This window comes from Chelon labrosus (assembly GCF_963514085.1).
Source record: "Chelon labrosus genome assembly, chromosome: 2".
NCBI lineage: Eukaryota > Metazoa > Chordata > Actinopteri > Mugiliformes > Mugilidae > Chelon > Chelon labrosus.
Window position 1 is genome coordinate 11,762,319 of NC_140338.1, and position 17,178 is coordinate 11,779,496.

Genomic DNA, 17,178 nt, shown 5'->3' on the forward strand with positions numbered 1-17,178 from the left:
AACATATATGTATAATACCAGCACTGGGCTGTTGGTCAATAAAAGTGTATTTTTTAACAAACATTCATTCATCATTTGTGTTACAGATAATTAGAAAATAGAATAATAAATAATTCAATAGTTCATTTAGATTTCATAGAGCATTGTAGCATTTCATTACTGTCAATGTAGTGAATAAAAAAATAATTTTAGTGCAAATTATAGTACCTACATATACCGATCAGGCATAACATTATGACCACAGACAGGAGAAGTAAATAACATTGATCCCTTGTGACAATACAATGTTTTGTTGGGAAACCTTTGGACCTGGCATTCATGTGGATGTTACTTAGACATGTAGCACCCACCTAGACCAGACCAGACACCCCCACCCCATAGCAATGACACTCCTTGATGGCAGCAGCCACCCCCAGCAGGATGCAGCCTGACACAGATACACACACGCTTTAGGAACAACTCAAAAAAAACATCAAGAACAGCACAAGGTGTTGACCTGGCCTCCACATTCACTAGATCCCAAACTGATCAAGTATCTATGGGATGATCCACAGAGGCCCCTCCCCTCAACCCATAGGACCCAAAGGCCCCCACTAACAACATTCTGTTGCCAGACACCACAGGACACCCTCAGAAGTCCATTCTCTTATGAGTCACAACCGTTTTGTAGGCACAAGAGAGACCTACACAATAATAGGAAGGTGGTCATAATGTTATGCCTGATTGATGTATATTACAATGCATTGTATTAGAGTCCAGTATCAAACATTAAAACATTCACGTCATATATCTAGGTCCTGCAGGTTCCCCCAGCTTGGTCCCACTTTGACTTTGGCCTTCAGCTTCACGTAGAGCTTCACCGCTGACTCCATCTCCCTCTTCACGATCTGTGCAACCTGACAGAAGGAGAAGTTGGGATGTGCCAGACACGCGCTTATAAATTCAGTATACTCGGCATCATTCTAACAAGCACATTTACCAAAATACCCATGAACCGACGTACCTGTATGAGGTCTTCCTCTGTGGTTTCGTAGATGAGCTCATCATGCAGCTGCAGGACAAAGTAAGCTCCTCTGCGCTGCTTACGGCCTGACATGATTAAAGACGAGATTAATTTAGAGACACTGGTCATCTCCTGTCTGCGCGTGGTACAAAATGAAAAGACGTTTGAGTCACCTGAGTGAGCGTGCTGGTGAGACAGTGGCGCCGCGGGATAGGTTCTACGTAGCTGCCTCTGGATGTTCACGGTGGCGAGTTTAACAATGTCAGCCGCCGAACCCTGTACAGTTGTGTTCACGGCTTGGCGCTCTGCCTGAGAGAGTGAGGGAGAAAGATGCATGTTTTTTTTTGGTTTTTTTTTAATGTCACCCCCCAAACCTTTATGAATTCTTGCATAAAACATAGATCTTAAATACAGGCACGCTTACGTGAGCTTTGATGTGTGCGTTGGGGCTGGTGATTCCAGGTAGATATCTCCTGCGGCCCTTCAGCGTCTCAACATAGCCGTCCTTAAAACAGTTCTTCACAGTCTGTTTGAGAAAAGCACTGATACCTGCAGCGTAGGACATGGACGTAACTATGTCAGAGTGGTAATTTATAAGTAACTTGATGCTTTTAATTGGCTACATCAGTATTTCAAGGCTCCTGAGCACTTATGTGCGCATTCGAGTTACGCCGTAAGTAGTTTAATATTGCCTAAAAGTTCAGTTATAAGATAGGCACATCCCACAATTCATGGTTTACTGCAGCACATCAATTCAGATGTAGATGGAGACACTTCTATACATTTAATGTATGTACACCGATCAGCCACAACAGGAGACAGGAGAACTAAATAACATTGACCATCTTGTGACAACTCAGTGTTCTGCTGGGAAACTTTTGGACCTGGCATTCATTCGTGTGGATGTTACTTAGACATGTAGCACCCACCTAGACCAGACCAGACACCCCCACCCCATAGCAATGACACTCCTTGATGGCAGCAGGAGTGGCACACACACAAAAACTGTTCAAGAACAACTAAGGTGTTGACCTGGCCTCCAAATTCACTAGATCCCAAACTGATCAAGTATCTGTGGGATGATCCACAGAGGCCCCTCAGTTTCAATTTCTTGAGACACAGATGAGCGCTGACAAACCCTCCTAAGCTTCCAGACTTAAAGGTCACTGTGGAAATGTCTGGTAATATGATTCATGAAACTACTCACGGGTGATTCAGATGTGGGGATCAGAGCCCACCCAGTGCATACCTTTATATCTGGCTTTGAAACTCTCGATGTAGCAGGCCGCATCGTTCTCCTCCACTCCCATCTGCTCCCCCAGAGACTTTGCTCCCATGCCATAGATGATGCCGTAGCAAATCTGAAAACACAAAGACGGCACACGTGTGCACGCAGGTGAGGTAACAATCCATGCACGTCCATGCTTTTTCTTTTCTCTCCTGCCGAGTTGTACCTGTTTTGCCTGTTGTCTGAGGTCGTCCTTCACAGATTCGGGATCGATGCTTTTCCACTCAGCGGCGATGCAGCGAAACACGTCCGCTCCTCCGTTCAGCACCTTGTGCACGCACAGTGTCAACCATATCAGTTTGTTTTTTTAATTACTTAATTAATTAACAGCATTGAGTCTTCTCGTATTGCCTCTAACCTGCAGGAGGCGCTGATCCTTTGACAGATGAGCCAACACTCTCAGCTCCAGCTGGGAGTAATCAGCTGCTAATATCATTCCACCTAGTTCAGACAGACAAGGCACAACTTGAGACAAAGCTACGGGCAGAGAAGGTGACTGTGAAAGCAAAACATCTATAACGGCGTCACAGTAAACCTGAAAAGGGAACGAAAGCATGTCTCATGCTGACAGAAAAGGCCGGGCCCTGTTCTGCAGGTCCTGTTGTCACTGAGGGAGCCGCGGATCGTCTCCTCTTTCTGCAGGAAGTAAGAAAAGCAACCCATGTCACCACATAACTCTGAGCCATTTTTATTTACCTCAGCTCTTTAAAGTGGTCAGTGCATTATTTACTACCTTTTTCATGTGTATATTGTGTGTAATATTACTTTTTTTTAAAAACTGAATTCACTTTAAAGCATGTCAAGACACTGTCGGAGGTGTTAATCTACAGGGTTGTTACTTTTCCTGTTGCACACATATAAATCTTGTCACTATAAAAATAACCTGGTATACAGAGTGTAATTAATACTGCCATGGAAGACGTCGCAGACACTAGAATAAGACAAATGAAGTGTATCGTTTCCTCCATATACAGGCAGACGTGCACACTGCATGAATGAAATCTGGTTTTGTCATATTAGCCTTGTGCATTATATCCAGTTAGACCCAGTAAACAGTAATGACCTCTAGCAGCAGCTTAGTTTCGACCTACCCTGGTTTGGTGGTCCTGTTACGGCCATTTTGTGACGGTGGGCTCTCACCCACCACCGTGGGCATGTAAATGTCAAAGTCTTTGGGGACGTTCTGTATGTTGGGCTCAGTGAAGCTCACTCTACCTAAAAAAAAAAAAATTAAAATAAATGCTTTATATTTAGTTCAGCTAAGATTATACGCACAACAGCAAGAGGTGAAGTCTTTGTGTGTTTTACCTGTGGCTGTGTGCGTCTGGGCGATGGGGTGTATTCTGTCCATCTCCAGCGCAGGGTGATACCGTTTCTCCCTCTGCAGCGGGAACACCACTTTCGTCAAGGCGTTAGTGATCCGCCTCCACTCCAGAATCACCCCCGGTAACGGGTGCAGGGGGCGAAGCTTCTCCAGAACGTCCTGATGTGAGAAGTGAGCATCGTAAATGTAGGAAATTAGGTAGACGTTACCTCAAAGAGAGGTGTGTGTGGGGGCATGCCTTGATTAATATGTCTGGCCCTATTTTTCTAAGTCAGATCCACCCATCGCTCTGCCCCAGCACCTCCCTTTCATCAAAATACGTCCAATTTTTCTATAGGGTCTGTGGATTCTTCTGTCTACATACAAGGAGAATTTCCATGGCACGGACACAGTGGCCACGTCTTTTCCCAAATAATAAATTATTATAAATACATTAATGGCATTACATGGCAGCATCAAAGACTCTATATAATGCAAAATGGCTTCACCTTGGTGGTGCTGAACTGCTTTCCGAGTCGCACCCTGCCAGCGCCTCTCCTGGCGTAGCCCAGAGTCTTCTTGTTTTTCGATCCACCCACGTCACCATTCGGAGGCAGGTGGAGCTCGAAGAACAGCACCTACACCGACACATAAGTTTGGTAATCCTTACTATGTTTTGGTTGCGACATTGGTGATGGTCAGATCTGCAGTTTGATTCCCAAACATAGCTTGGGATAGAGAAGCGTCAGACCTGCGCTATGTCGTCGACGCTGGTGAGGGAGAAGCCGTGTCCTGCCAGGCTGTAAGCTTCAGACTCCAGCGCTGAGAGTTTGGCTTGCATTACGTGCTTTTGTCTTTCACACTCCTCAACGCTGAAGCCAACTCCGTTCAGTTCCAGCAAGGCCAAACTAACCTGTGAAGGCATCTCTATGGTCCTGAATGCATCTGAACAAATATGAACAATAATGTTAAAACTATGTTCAATTTTCACCACAGGTCTTATAGAGAGTGAGCTTTATTTATTTATTTTTTTTCATACCTAATGTGCCATCTTTCTCGAGCAGTCCTGTGAGGTGGTTAATGACGGCGTGTATGAGCACACTCTGGGTCGCTGCCCTGACACGAGGACAGTACGAATGCGCGTTGCCAAGTCCGTCCAGCAGAGGTAATTCTTCAGGACAGTAGACGGTCACCATGTTGGTTAGCGTCCTCTCCTCGGCGCCAGGGTCCACCAGCCAGCATGCAACCTACGGCAGACGCTTAGTTGCATTATTACGTTTTATGAAACAAAGGTTTGTAGCCTAATTATGTATTTTGCACATATTAGAAATAGCAATGTACAGAATTTGTATGTGATTATAGCTTTAATAAAAGAATTAGAACCAGTCAAGTAGCGGTTTACGTTGGTCTGTCCAGACTCATAATGTCTGTAGTTATTTGATGTAGGTTATTATTTGAAAGAATTCAATAAAATCATGTTAGTCTAAAGCCAGCTCAAACTTCCTGCCTGTCGGACTAATCACATCTTTTGGGCTTTATATGGAGATTGATAGAAGAGTAACAGCGACAAAGTCGTACAGGTCATCTGAGCGCCGTGGAGCTGGATTTGTTGACAACAAAATGGCTTTGATTGGTTGCATGACTAACAAGTTGCTTACGTATTTTTTCCTCTGTATCAGTTGAAACACACTCCATACTGAAATCCAAAGGGCGTGTTAACAGCCTCAAATGCTGCCAAGAACAGGTATGCCTATCATACCTAATGTCAACATAATGCCACCATGCAAATAACCTTTGACCTTTGGGATATAAAATGTCCCGATCATCATTTTGTTCTATGTGACATTTGTGTGAAATTGTGGTTGAATCTGGCTCATGGCCAAAAAACATATTTTGTTATGTCACAAAGACGTACAACTTGATGTTGGAGGACGTTTCTGAGATATGAGATATGCGTGATCCACCGAGAACGGGATATATGCCGTGAGTATGGACAACCCGAAAGCATAACACCAAACAATCCAACCTAAGTATAATAACCAGAATCCACCTGTCTACGTGTGCATGGAAATCGCAGGTAAGTGTTTTTCTCACCTTTGGGTCTTCACAATTTCCCTCCAAGCTGATGCCACAGCTCAGCACCAGCGTCTTGTACACCTGGACGATGTCATACACGACCACCACCGGTGCTTCATGACCAGCCGGCTGTCTGCTCAGACAGGCCCTCACCTTATCCAGCCTCTCACTTACTGGCAAATCACCATCCAGTGGCGGAGGAGCCAGGCTGGAGCTCAGACCTGAGGAGCAACGGACTAATGAATGAACCGACGAAACACCTTCACAGAATGAGTTTGTGCATCGGTGGGCGTGTCGGTACCTTTGCTCTGCTCTTGCTGCAGAGATATATAGTATGCATCTCTTGCTCCCCAGCAGACAGACAGTCCAATCAACACAAGTCCTTCACTGTCCCTCACTGGGAAACCATCAGACGTGTTGAGCTTCTTATGAGCTGCTGACGCTGCACAGAAAATATGCAACGATGAGGACACAGGATATTTATAGTTGTCAAGGCATTGGATGTCAGTCTTAAGGTGAATGCTTTACTGTAAGTTAATCCTACATAAAGCATAACATTATGACCACCTTCCTAATATTGTGTAGGTCTCCCTTGTGTTTCCAAAACAGTTGGGACTGGACACAACTTGAGAATGGACATGGGCCTTCTGAGTGTGTCCTGTGGTGTCTGGTAACAGGATATTGTTAGTGGAGGGCCTCTGGGTCCTATGGGTTGAGGGGAGGGGCCTCTGTGGATCGTCCCACTGATACTTGATCAGTTTGGGATCTAGTGAATTTGGAGGCCAGGTCAACACCTTGCGCTGTTCTTCATGTTTTAGTTGTTCCTAAACCGTTTTTGTGTGTGTGTCTGTGTCAGGCTGCATCCTGCTGGGGATGGCTGCTGCCATCAAGGAGTGTCATTGCTATGGGGTGGGGGTGCCTGGTCTGGTCTGGGTGGGTGCTACATGTCTAAGTAACATCCACATGAATGCCAGATCCAAGACGGTCACTGTTCTTTACTTCACCTGTCAGTGGTCATAATGTTATGCCTAATCAGTGTATGTACAAGCTCACCTCTCTTATGTTTCCCTCCTATTTCCCACTCAGGTTGCTGTCTGTGCTCCCTCTTTTCACAGGCCAGGGCCAGAGAGTACCGCTCCTTCGTCTTCCACTCTTTAATGAAAGTTTCAAAGAGGCGCCTGTCACTTGCCACGTCTATGATGGAGAAGGCGCCCGAGTTGCTAGAACAGAGGGATGCGTCCTGGGACAGTTGAAGAGTGAAACCTTCATGAGTCACGGGCGATTCTGTATCAGAGACGGGCTTCGGCTCGGGGGAGGGAGGAGACGCACGGTCTGGGCTGAGGTTCTGATTGGTGGGCTGCAAGAGTTTGGTTCTCAAACTTGAGCGTGGAGCAGATTTCTTCATGGGTTCAGGTAGCGCTTTTGGATGGTGATCAGGAATAGATTTCAGCTGTTTATTATTGGGGGCTGAAACAACCGCTGCCAGGTGATTATTGCTTACTGGGAGAGATTTCTGACATTTTTTCGCGACTGATTTCTCTTGAAAACGGCTTGAGGAAGCTGATTGGTTAATCCGCTGAGCACTGAGAGGGGACTGGACGGATGAGGTGGTCAGTTTCACTCTCGGTGTGACAGGTGGCGTTTCCTGAGTTGGGGGAATGAGGTCACCGGCAGAGCTGGGTCTATCCGTTACAGGCTCACCGTCAAGTCTTGTGGGCTGTTCTTTTTGCAAATCTCTCCCACCAACAGCAGGTTTCTGTGACATTCCTGTTTTTCTTCCCACTTGTATCGATGACTGTTTTATCACCGAAGCACCTGCTGTTGTTGCAGCAGTAGTGTGCGTTTGAGTGGCTGTGTTTTGCCAGGGCTGGTCAGACATACTAGGCCAGCGGTCAAAGATGTCTTGTAATTCAGGGCTGCAATAAAGACCACTCAGAGGTGCATTTTGGGCAGGTGGCCGTTTAAAATCAGCATTAGCTGACGATAAAACATCCATTTCCTCTTCCTTTTCTTTCTCTTCATCTCTCTTCTTCTCTTCCTGTCTCCCACATGGTTTAAGGTCTTTTTGTGCATTGTTATGCCGATTAATTATTTCTGAATGGCTTTGATTATTACTAGCTTTGTCTCCGTCATGCTCATCTGTGGCTGTAGTGGGTTTAGACTGTGAATCTTGGCCTGTGTTCGGTTGCTGCACTTGATGACAGCTGACCTCTTGCTCCTCATCATTTGTCTCCGTGTGTCTGATTAAGCTCCGCCTCTCCAGGAAGTGCTCACCGACCAACAGCGAGTCGCCCCACTCCGACAGGTTAAAGAAGGACTCGCCCCACTGGACTGCCTCCTGCTCCTCCGCTTCCTGGTTGACGAGAAGCTCGCTGCGTCGTCTCTCCTGGGCCGACGGAAGGGGGCACTTTTCCCCGACCTCCTGGCCGACGGATTCTTCTTCGCCCGATTGGTCGGTGGTCTGTTGGGGTCTCAGGCCCGCCAGCAGGGGGCTGTCGTACAGGCTGTCGAACAGGAGGCTGCTGCTTCTGTTAAAGCTGTCAGAGGCGGCCTGATCAGCATCGAGCGGCGGCTGGTCATCAAATGCACCTTCGTCTTTATCCGCATCGTCACAACCGCCTGGGCCAGGGGTAATCTGTGGAAATAAGATCAAAGCTATCCGATTATACAATAGTTCAAATTCACAGTTATTACATAATAGATGTTTCCAGTCACTTACCTGGTGGCTGGTGTCAAGGATGACCTCCATCTGGCTGTCTGTGAGAGAAATATTGAATCTGGGAGATGCTGAATCAGGGCCCTCCAGCTCGTTTCTTCTCTCATGAGAGTTTTCAACCGGCTCTTCCTCCTCACTTATCTTTTGTGTTCCTACCACCGCGCCTCCGTCGCTCTCACCTCTGTGCTGGTATGCCTGCTGAACAATGATTCTTTCCGTCTGACTGTCCAGCTCGAAGCTGTCGCCGAAGCTCTCTTCTCCCATCTTGACGTCTCCCTCGGCGCCTTCATCTGTCTTATCCCCCGTGTACAGATCAGGAGAGGAAAACTTATCCGCCTCTCCAGCGTCTGTTCTTCTTCTTTTGGCCTCAGGAGAGAGTGCGGGGACAGGAGAAACAGACAGGGGCGAGACCAACATGTCCGCATTCGTCCACGCAGCAACACCAGGAGCGGTTTGCTCTTGTGCAGGACCAGGAGCTACATGCATCTGACCTGGGGTGCTGCATTTTTGGACTGAAGGAACCAGTGTGTGTTTTGAATGCATTTCCTGTGCAGCCTCTACATTGTCTTGTAGGCTTTTGTCAGTTTGTATGGACTGGAGGACTTTGCTTAAGGTTTTTGCATGCTTCAGTCTACCTGGCTGCACAGGCGAGACAGTGAGGGCTGTGGTGAAATCATCTTTTGCTGCCCTTGTGGAATCGGTTTGTCGTCGTTGTTCCACGCGGGATATTGGGGCTCTGAAGCGTCGGAGTGGCGCTGGAGAAGGTGAGGGCTGAGGCCGGGGCAGCAGCAGAGGCTGGGGGCTTGACACGATCTCAGCCAACTCCTGCGTGAGGCTCCTTTCAGGGAGAGGCCTGTTCACAAGATGACTCCCAGGTCTGACTGAGGCCGTCTCTTTACTTGTGTCTTCTTCTTCTTTTGGCTTTGTGCACTCTTGCTCTGAGTCCGTGTCATCTTGTTTTCTGTTATTAATTTCATCTGGATTTTCTGTGTCATTTGCTTCCAATTTATTTGTTTCTGGCTTCAGTGTTTTTTTGGCTCTTTCCGCTGGAATTTCATTGGCTGTTTGCCTGATTTCTGGTTCAGTCTTGTTTTCCTTCCTGGGCTCGTCCAACATGTTCTGTAATTTCATCACTTCGGATTTGCTCTTACCCTGCTCTTGTCTGGTTTCTCCTACTTGTTTATCTTTCCTTTCTGCCATGTTTTTCTCGACGGGCTTGTCAGTAACCCCACTCTTGATCTGCTCTTTAGTGTTTCCCGTCCGTGCTTCATGTGAGCTCAGATTGGAGGCAGATGAGGAATCTGAATCTCCGCCCTGGGGATCATCCGGGCTGTCCACACCAGGAGCCCCGGGAGGCAGCGTCGTCGGGTCCCACTGAACTCCTAACTTGGCCAGGTCTTCTTGGAGAAGGAGCCGGGCCTCAGACACGATCTCAACAGCCGCTTCCTGCTCTGTTAGAGCCCGTCCGCCGGTGACCCAGACGCAGCGGAGGTTTCTTCTCTCAGCTGCCTCCATTTCGCTCTCATCCACCGCGCGCTTGGAGCTGAGGATGGCAAACAGTACGACATGGGCTTTACACACTGTACCTATTTCTGGTTTCACATTTATTTAAAAGAAAAACACAATACAGTACAATACTGTACTTCTGACCGAGTTTGGGAGTTGATTGGTCAACCATTCCCATCATCACAGAGGTAAAGTATGTATATTATATGGGGACTACAAGGCAGGTAACATCTTGACAGGCAAAAGATTTTACTGAAGTAAAGAAATGTTAAGTGAAACCTTGTTATATCTGTAATTTCACATCTTAATGGAACAAATACAAACACCCACCTACCTCTTAAATGGGACGGCATTCCGCAAGGCTTTCTCCACGTCATCCACAGTAGCCCTGGCCAGTTCTGCGACAGTGCAGAGTCCTTGGGCGTAGAGCGCTCTGGCTCGTGTTGCATTCAGAAGGGAAACCCTGACCAGGTCGATCAGCTCCCTCTGGACTCCAAAGCTCAGCCTGGTCTGGTACTGAGACAGCAGTAGCTCCATGTTGTGCCAGCCCAGACGCTTGCAGAACACCGTTACCATACCTGAGGGAATGGCACAAAAAAAATAGTAAAACTTGATCTGAGGCACATCTAAGCAACAAACCGTGCACAGTAACGTGATGCAAGAGCAACTGGCACATATGAATGATGGATACCTTAAGTATGTTGGAGGAGAAATATCAGCTAATGGATTTAAGTCTGTCTGCCTTTCTATAAGTCAAACGTGATCCTGCCTCTTAAGAGCTGAGTTACTGTAACTTAATATAGAGTCTTGTGCAGCATTCAGTTGCAGTATATTCTTCAGCGTGCTTGCTCTGCTGCAAGACTCACAGACGTCGTACACCATGCACCCAAATTCACAGGAGCCAATTTGCCAACGTTATTAAATATATACCGGCATATGTGGAAGCAGACTGCTGGAGAGACTGTAACTGCCCACGATTGCAGTTGTATTTGGAGGCAACAGTTCCCAAAGGCACCTCATTCACCAGATCATGTAGCACAAGAGTGGTGAAAAACCTAAGAGATTAAAAAGGAGAAGAAGTGAAAGCCCAAAAGATCCGACTACATATTTAAACAAAAGAATTAAGTAAATGTTTTCTAGCTTGATGTTGCTATACGCCGATCAGGCATAACATTATGACCACCTTCCTAATATTGTGTAGGTCTCCCTTGTGCCTCCGAAACAGTTGTGACTCATCAGAGAATGGACATGGGCCATCTGAGGGTGTCCTGTGGTGTATGGCCTTTGGGTCCTATGGGAGGGTCCTGTGGGAGGGGCCTCTGTAGATCAGGCTTGTTCCAGTGCATCCCACAGATACTTGATCAGTTTGGAATCTAGTGAATTTGGAGGCCAGGTCGACACTTTGTGCTGCTTTTCATGTTTTTTTTTTAGGTTGTTCCTAAAGTGTTTTTGTGTGTTAGGGTTGCTGGGGATGGCTGCTGCCATCAAGGAGTGTCATTGCTATGGGGTGGGGGTGCCTGGTCTGGTCTAGGTGGGTGCTACATGTCTAAGTAACATCCATATGAATGCCAGGTCCAAAAGTTTCCCAGCAGAACACTGAATGTGTCACAAGATGGTGAATGTTATTTACTTCTCCTCTCAGTGGTTTTAATGTTATGCCTGATCGTTGTATGTTTACACATATAACATCTTGGTTTACTACTACATTGTCAGTGATTTAAAAAGTTAAAAGTTAAATGAGGAGGGCTGTACACATACAGAATAGCTTGTATAATCAACATAGAGCAAATAAAGTGTGTGCTTTACCTTTTATGAATGGCCATCTGTCTATGCTGCTTTTCTGTCTTGGCAACAAGTTTGCCACTGACAGATCGTGCGAGGAAGCCTTCCTGAATGCCAACCAGCTCTGCTACTCTCTTCATCGATGATGACAGCTGCTCCCACAGACAGAAGAACTGATACCAGTCTATGGTCGTCCACTCTGCGTACAACGGAGTGATCTGAGCAGAATTTGGACACAGAACTTAAAACAATACGCTTTGAAAGGCTGGTGTGTGTTAGGAGTATTAGGAGTAGATGTTTTTGCTCAAATGAGCAGGATTAAGGGGGAGTACACAGCCAGTAGAAAGTCTTTCGTCAATTTATGATAATGTAACAAGATCCGTACCAGATAGAGAATGTGCAAATCGTTTTCCAGCACGAAGCCCTTCATGGCCCGCTGGAGATCTGCAAATATTCCCAGAGCCTCAGGAGGAGAGAGAGAAGAAGAAAGGGTGGCAGCACCAAGTTGGGTTGGACAGTATCGCTCATCTGGATGTGCAGAGACATCAGAGGATTAACAGTAAATAATGTAAAGAAGAATTTACACACAAAAAAAGGAACAGAATTCACAATTTTGTGAGATATCAGATGTGACTAGAGGTTAATTCTGTTGTTGGAGGTCTATTCATAGTGTAGCAGTGATATTAAGTAGAGGATGGCAGATAATAAGATAGCAGTACAACAATCGTGGCATTACCTTGTCCATCCTTCTGAATACTAATGAATTCATTCTCCATCAGCCATTCAACACAGGCCTCAATAGCGCCTTTGTTGGTCCCTTCATTAGATTCCTGTCCGACGCCGCTTTTCACGCTGGCGGCCAGAAGTGAGCACGAAGCATACAATCTCACATCCTGTGGAGTGCTGGCTACACCTCCAACAATTATCTGAGAGTCGGAATGATTTGAATGAAGAAAATGCAAGAAAATGGTTACAGATGTCTTGAAGCAGCTAATTATTTTAAACAGTTACTTCCATTTTGGTCAGATGTTGATCTTACCTCTAGGATGGCGCGCAGCATGCTAGTGGTGACGCCTTCGCCTTCCCTCCTCACCAGGCAGCTGCTGATAGGCTGAAGATCACCTTTGAGGAGACTCATACCTTTCTGACGCTCCACCGGCTTACACACCAGCACACTCTCACCTGAAGAAGAGAGAACAAAGATAAGATATCAAAGAAAATATTTGTTTCTAAATCATTTTTCAAGCAAACCAAGCTCAATCATAAAAGCAACTTCTCACTTTTTTTGGCACCCTTCGTCCCTCCTTACCCGTCGTGTCCACTCCTTTTCTCCCTGCTCGTCCAGCCATCTGTTTGTACGTGAGCGGGTCCAACAAACGGCCGTTGAAAGTCGGGGTTCGAATGATGACCCTGCGAGCTGGGAGATTAACCCCTGACGAAAGGGTCGAGGTGGCAGCCAGGACTCTGACCATTCCCTGGCGAAATGCTCCCTCCAACACGTCACGCTCATCAAACGTCAAACCTGCGGAGTCAGACTTTATCGTGTTTGCATACTCACACAAAAAAAAAAGTTATTTTAAGTTTTAGAAGAGTTAGGTGAATGTCTTTACCGGCATGGTGAAAGGCCACGCCCCACGGCACGGTGCGCTGCAGGGTGGGGTCTAAACCGACCGGAGTTCGTCTGAGCTGGGCTATCACATCCACTAGTCCCTCGTGATCCAGACGCACCGGCTGAGGCTCAGCTTCACCCTGACGATCTGAAGAAAAACACCGCAATCTAAAAGTTTAGATTCTGTATGTTCAGCGTGGGTAGTATCACAACATAGGCAATCACCAAATTCACTAGATCCCAAACTGATCAAGTATCTGTGGGATGATCCACAGAGGCCCCTCCCCTCAACCCATAGGACCCAAAGCCCCCCACTAACAACATTCTGGTACCAGACACCACGGGACACCCTCAGAAGGCCCATATCCATTCTCTGATGAGTCCCAACTGTTTTGGAGGCACAAGAGAGACCTACACAATATTAGGATCATAATGTTTTGCCTGATCGGTGTATATTTAAATTGCACGTACCAGCGCGTCTGAGGTTATAGAACTCTCTAGCGATGCTGTCGGCCAGTTTCTCACACCAGATCTTCGAGGGGCAGAACAGCAGCACAGAGTGGCCCTCTCTCACCGTCTCATAACACAAGCTCACTATGTGGTCATCATCACCCTGGGGGGGGGGACACAATCAGATTACTGTCTATGAGAAAGTAGACATGAATCAGTCATCCCTGCACCGTACTCAATTACCTTAATGTTGAGTGCAGGGTTGAACTCCCGTACCACAGACAGGCTTTTGTCGTAGATGTTGCAGCCCACCTTGAGATGCTCCTGCAGGGGTACAGGCCTGTAGTCTGTCTGGTAAAGCTCTGCGCCTAACCAGCTGGCCAGGAGCGAGAGGTTTGGCAAAGTGGCACTCATACCTATTATTTGCACGCCTTCAGACAGAGACCTGAGGAAAGAGTAATAAGCAAATTTTTTTTTTTTCCATATATACCAAGAATATTTCAGACAAACAAATGGACACAGACCCTGTGGCGTTGTGCTTCTGTGCAATGTAGCGGATTTTAGTCAACAGCAACTCCAGCAGGTATCCTCTTCCAGAGTCTCCAACCATATGTAACTCATCGACCACCACCATACCTAGCAGAGCAAAGATTTGGAGTTTAATCAGTTTGCACATTTTTTGACTTTTATTTCCTGGCAACTGAATATTTGTTTCATCTCTACGTGCAATTATTACAGATGCATTACCTAGGAGATCCATACTGTCCTCTTCAATGAGCCGGTTGATGAGAGAATTGGCTTTTTCTATGGTGCAAACAGCCACATCCAGGGCTTTGAACCCGCCTGCAGCCGAGGTGCTGCCCATATAGCCCTCCACACGAACCCCTGCTTCTTCAAATACACTCTGCGAGGTTATAGAGATACATTTTAGGTTATACACTTCAATATATACACTAACAACACACTCTACGTAAAGCCAAGCACACATTTTTACTGTTCACCTCTCCCTCACCTGCAGGTAGTGCATCTTCTCTTTGGCCACGGACACAAATGGCAAGATGAAGAGAGCTTTTCTTTTGGTCTCCAACACACGCTTCAGCATCAGCAGCTCTGACACCAGAGTTTTCCCAGCACTGGTAGGAGCTGAAAATTTTTATCATAAAATAGTTAATGTGAGGCAACGGTGTCTGACTCTGCGAATCACTTTGTTGGGGAGATGTTCCGTTTCTTACCGGAGTAGACCAGGTTACCTCCCTGCAGCACCTGTCCAACTGTGAGGCACTGAGCCTGCCACTCAAACATCTGGGTCACTCTGTGTTTCTGGTAGCGCTCCAGGACAGGTTTGGGTAAACCCCAGCTGGATAGCAGCAGCTTTTCGGCTTGCTCCACCGGAAGACACAAGCCGATGCCTACAGCAGAGCACAGGGTTACTTACTTTCACGATCATGGGAAAGAAAAATCAAATTCCAGCAATTATACCAGCGACATGTGTTTCTGTACAAACAAACGTGCCCTTCCCTGGCTAATTTAATCAAAGCATTATCACTAAAGGAGTTTACATGCGATATGTGATGGTTTACAAATGATACGGTGGGTATTATTTTATTAACTCTAAATTATTGTGTAGCAACTGATGAAATACTCCACCTGGCTGTGGTAGAGTGTCGTTGAGAGCGCTGAGCTCTAAGCCGCTGGGGACCGTGAGAACAGACGCAGACTGATTCTGTAATGACCGTTGGAGCTTGGCCTTCCTCGTAGCCGCTGCGAGACGCGTGGGGCTGAACAAGATGTAGTCCCTGGACGCATCCGGACGTGGATCACTGTTACCGCTTGACCCGCTTCGGTCTTTTCTACGAGGTGGGCTCTTTCTTCTGGGTGTAAGATTCTGCCTACAAAAAAAAAAGCAGAGAGTAACCAGTGAAATGTTCTAAGATGCATATTTAAAATTCTGCACAATCATGTTTCAGACTTACTTGCTGGAATTGCCTGCTTTTTCTTGACAAGGCAGAACGTTGAAACCTGCAGAAGTAGGCTTTAAATGGTTGTTTGCAGTGCCCCTCTGAGCAGATGCCGCCTCCTCAGAGTCCTCACTGAACAGAAGCTTCTGAGCAAGGTCTTTGCAGTCAGATCTCCATCCTGGTCTATTACAATCTCCTCGACGCTCACAGATTTCCTCCCGAGGGCTAGGAGCTCTACCGGGCCCCCGTTCTGTGAGCTGCACAGAGTCACCACCCTTTTTATCGCGTGCAGCCGGCACAAAACCCCGAGAAGTAGCAGCTGAGGATGCTGGTTCTTCCTGGGCGTGTTTGTTTGATGCTGTTGAACAAACGTTGTCGACCACAGGCTTTACAGCATCGACGGCATCCAGCACCCGCAGCATCTCCTCATCAAGAGCTAAAGTGGTTTCCCCAAGCACGGACAGAGCTCCTCCACCCTGAGAGGAGGAAATCAGACATGTAATGTGTGATGTATGGAGATGAAAGCGATGATGACAAGCTGATGAACTCACCATGCCGCTGTCTCTGCTAAGGTTCTGGGGTCTGTTTGTTTTGTCTGACAGGCAGGTTTTCTGCAACTGTGCGTCTCTGTCTGGTGGCTCATCATGAGCTTGGAAGCTGTGCGTAAAGATCAGGATACGTATAACAGCTACGACTGACGTTCATATTTAGAAATTGATTAGTTATTGAAAGATGTCTCCAGGCAACAGGAAGAATGAGATCGTTTTGGTTCTGAATAAACATGAACACCGCATAATTTACCTTATTTTCTTTTTGATCTGGTGCTGTCCCAGGTAGCTTTTCTTCCTCACAGGACCCGAGGTGCTCATGCTGAAGCAGGAGTACTGGGTTTGACAAACGTCTGAGAAAGCGGGTATTAATCAACATGACATCAATTGCAACTCTTGACACATGATTATAAACTTAATTCATCATTTATCCGTTAATGTTAAAACAAGCGCCACCGCCGACTTGGTTGTTTTGGTAAACTTTCTGCTCGGCGGTGCAAAACAAATCCGAAATCAAAAAGACCGCCGTAGCGTTACTGTGGTGTTTCACCAAAACATTCCGACGGAATAAATGTGTCGCCTACAAACGTTCCGAGGCAGTTGAACAACCCATCGCCTCTGTAACTAACGGTAATAGTGATTCTTAACGCTTATTACCTAATACTTTAAAAATTTATTTTTTTAACTTGGGAGTTAAAAAACGAACAGGTTGCAGTTTATAAAGGGTTCATAGTAGAAATGTGTGGAGTATTTGATATAAATAGTCCACATTATTCGGAAAATTACTATTAACGGTGAGTGATTCTTAATAACACTTATCATGACACTAAATAATAATGAGTTGTTTCTCAATCAACATTTTTCAGCTAAATTAACATAAACTGAATTAATATGTTTGTTTTTTTTTAGAAAAAGTTTCAGGATTACAACTTTAAAAAT

At 46.3% G+C, this 17,178-nt stretch overlaps 1 protein-coding gene across 1 annotated transcript; it reads right to left on the reverse strand.

Moving 5' to 3' along the window:
* On the reverse strand, positions 1 to 16,807 carry polq (polymerase (DNA directed), theta). Its single transcript, XM_084563243.1, has 35 exons — positions 16,493 to 16,807; positions 16,243 to 16,348; positions 15,707 to 16,167; positions 15,381 to 15,622; positions 14,966 to 15,142; positions 14,746 to 14,876; positions 14,481 to 14,637; positions 14,258 to 14,369; positions 13,977 to 14,178; positions 13,755 to 13,896; positions 13,285 to 13,431; positions 12,984 to 13,196; positions 12,714 to 12,856; positions 12,411 to 12,600; positions 12,060 to 12,202; positions 11,699 to 11,892; positions 10,823 to 10,947; positions 10,227 to 10,470; positions 8,390 to 9,929; positions 6,724 to 8,305; positions 5,972 to 6,112; positions 5,689 to 5,891; positions 4,634 to 4,841; positions 4,346 to 4,539; positions 4,104 to 4,232; positions 3,600 to 3,774; positions 3,383 to 3,506; positions 2,827 to 2,927; positions 2,650 to 2,732; positions 2,458 to 2,559; positions 2,253 to 2,364; positions 1,428 to 1,552; positions 1,177 to 1,312; positions 1,004 to 1,089; positions 1 to 896 (listed from the first exon to the last, which is right to left on the reverse strand). The coding sequence occupies exons 1-35, from the start codon at positions 16,558 to 16,560 to the stop codon at positions 783 to 785; spliced, it is 8,352 nt and encodes a 2,783-aa protein (XP_084419369.1). The 5' UTR covers positions 16,561 to 16,807; the 3' UTR covers positions 1 to 782.
* Between the last annotated feature and the right edge of the window lie 371 nt (positions 16,808 to 17,178).

What these genes read in the sequence shown, in the direction of transcription:
- polq (XM_084563243.1), bottom strand. Translation starts at nt 16,560, where the DNA reads ATGAGCACCTCGGGTCCTGTGAGGAAGAAAAGCTACCTGGGACAGCAC. An exon ending in CGACACTCTACCACAGCCAG is followed by an intron (nt 15,143 to 15,380) that starts GTGGAGTATTTC and finishes GCTCTGCTGTAG; the next exon opens with GCATCGGCTTGTGTCTTCCG. An exon ending in CGAGAAAGATGGCACATTAG is followed by an intron (nt 4,540 to 4,633) that starts GTATGAAAAAAA and finishes ATATTTGTTCAG; the next exon opens with ATGCATTCAGGACCATAGAG.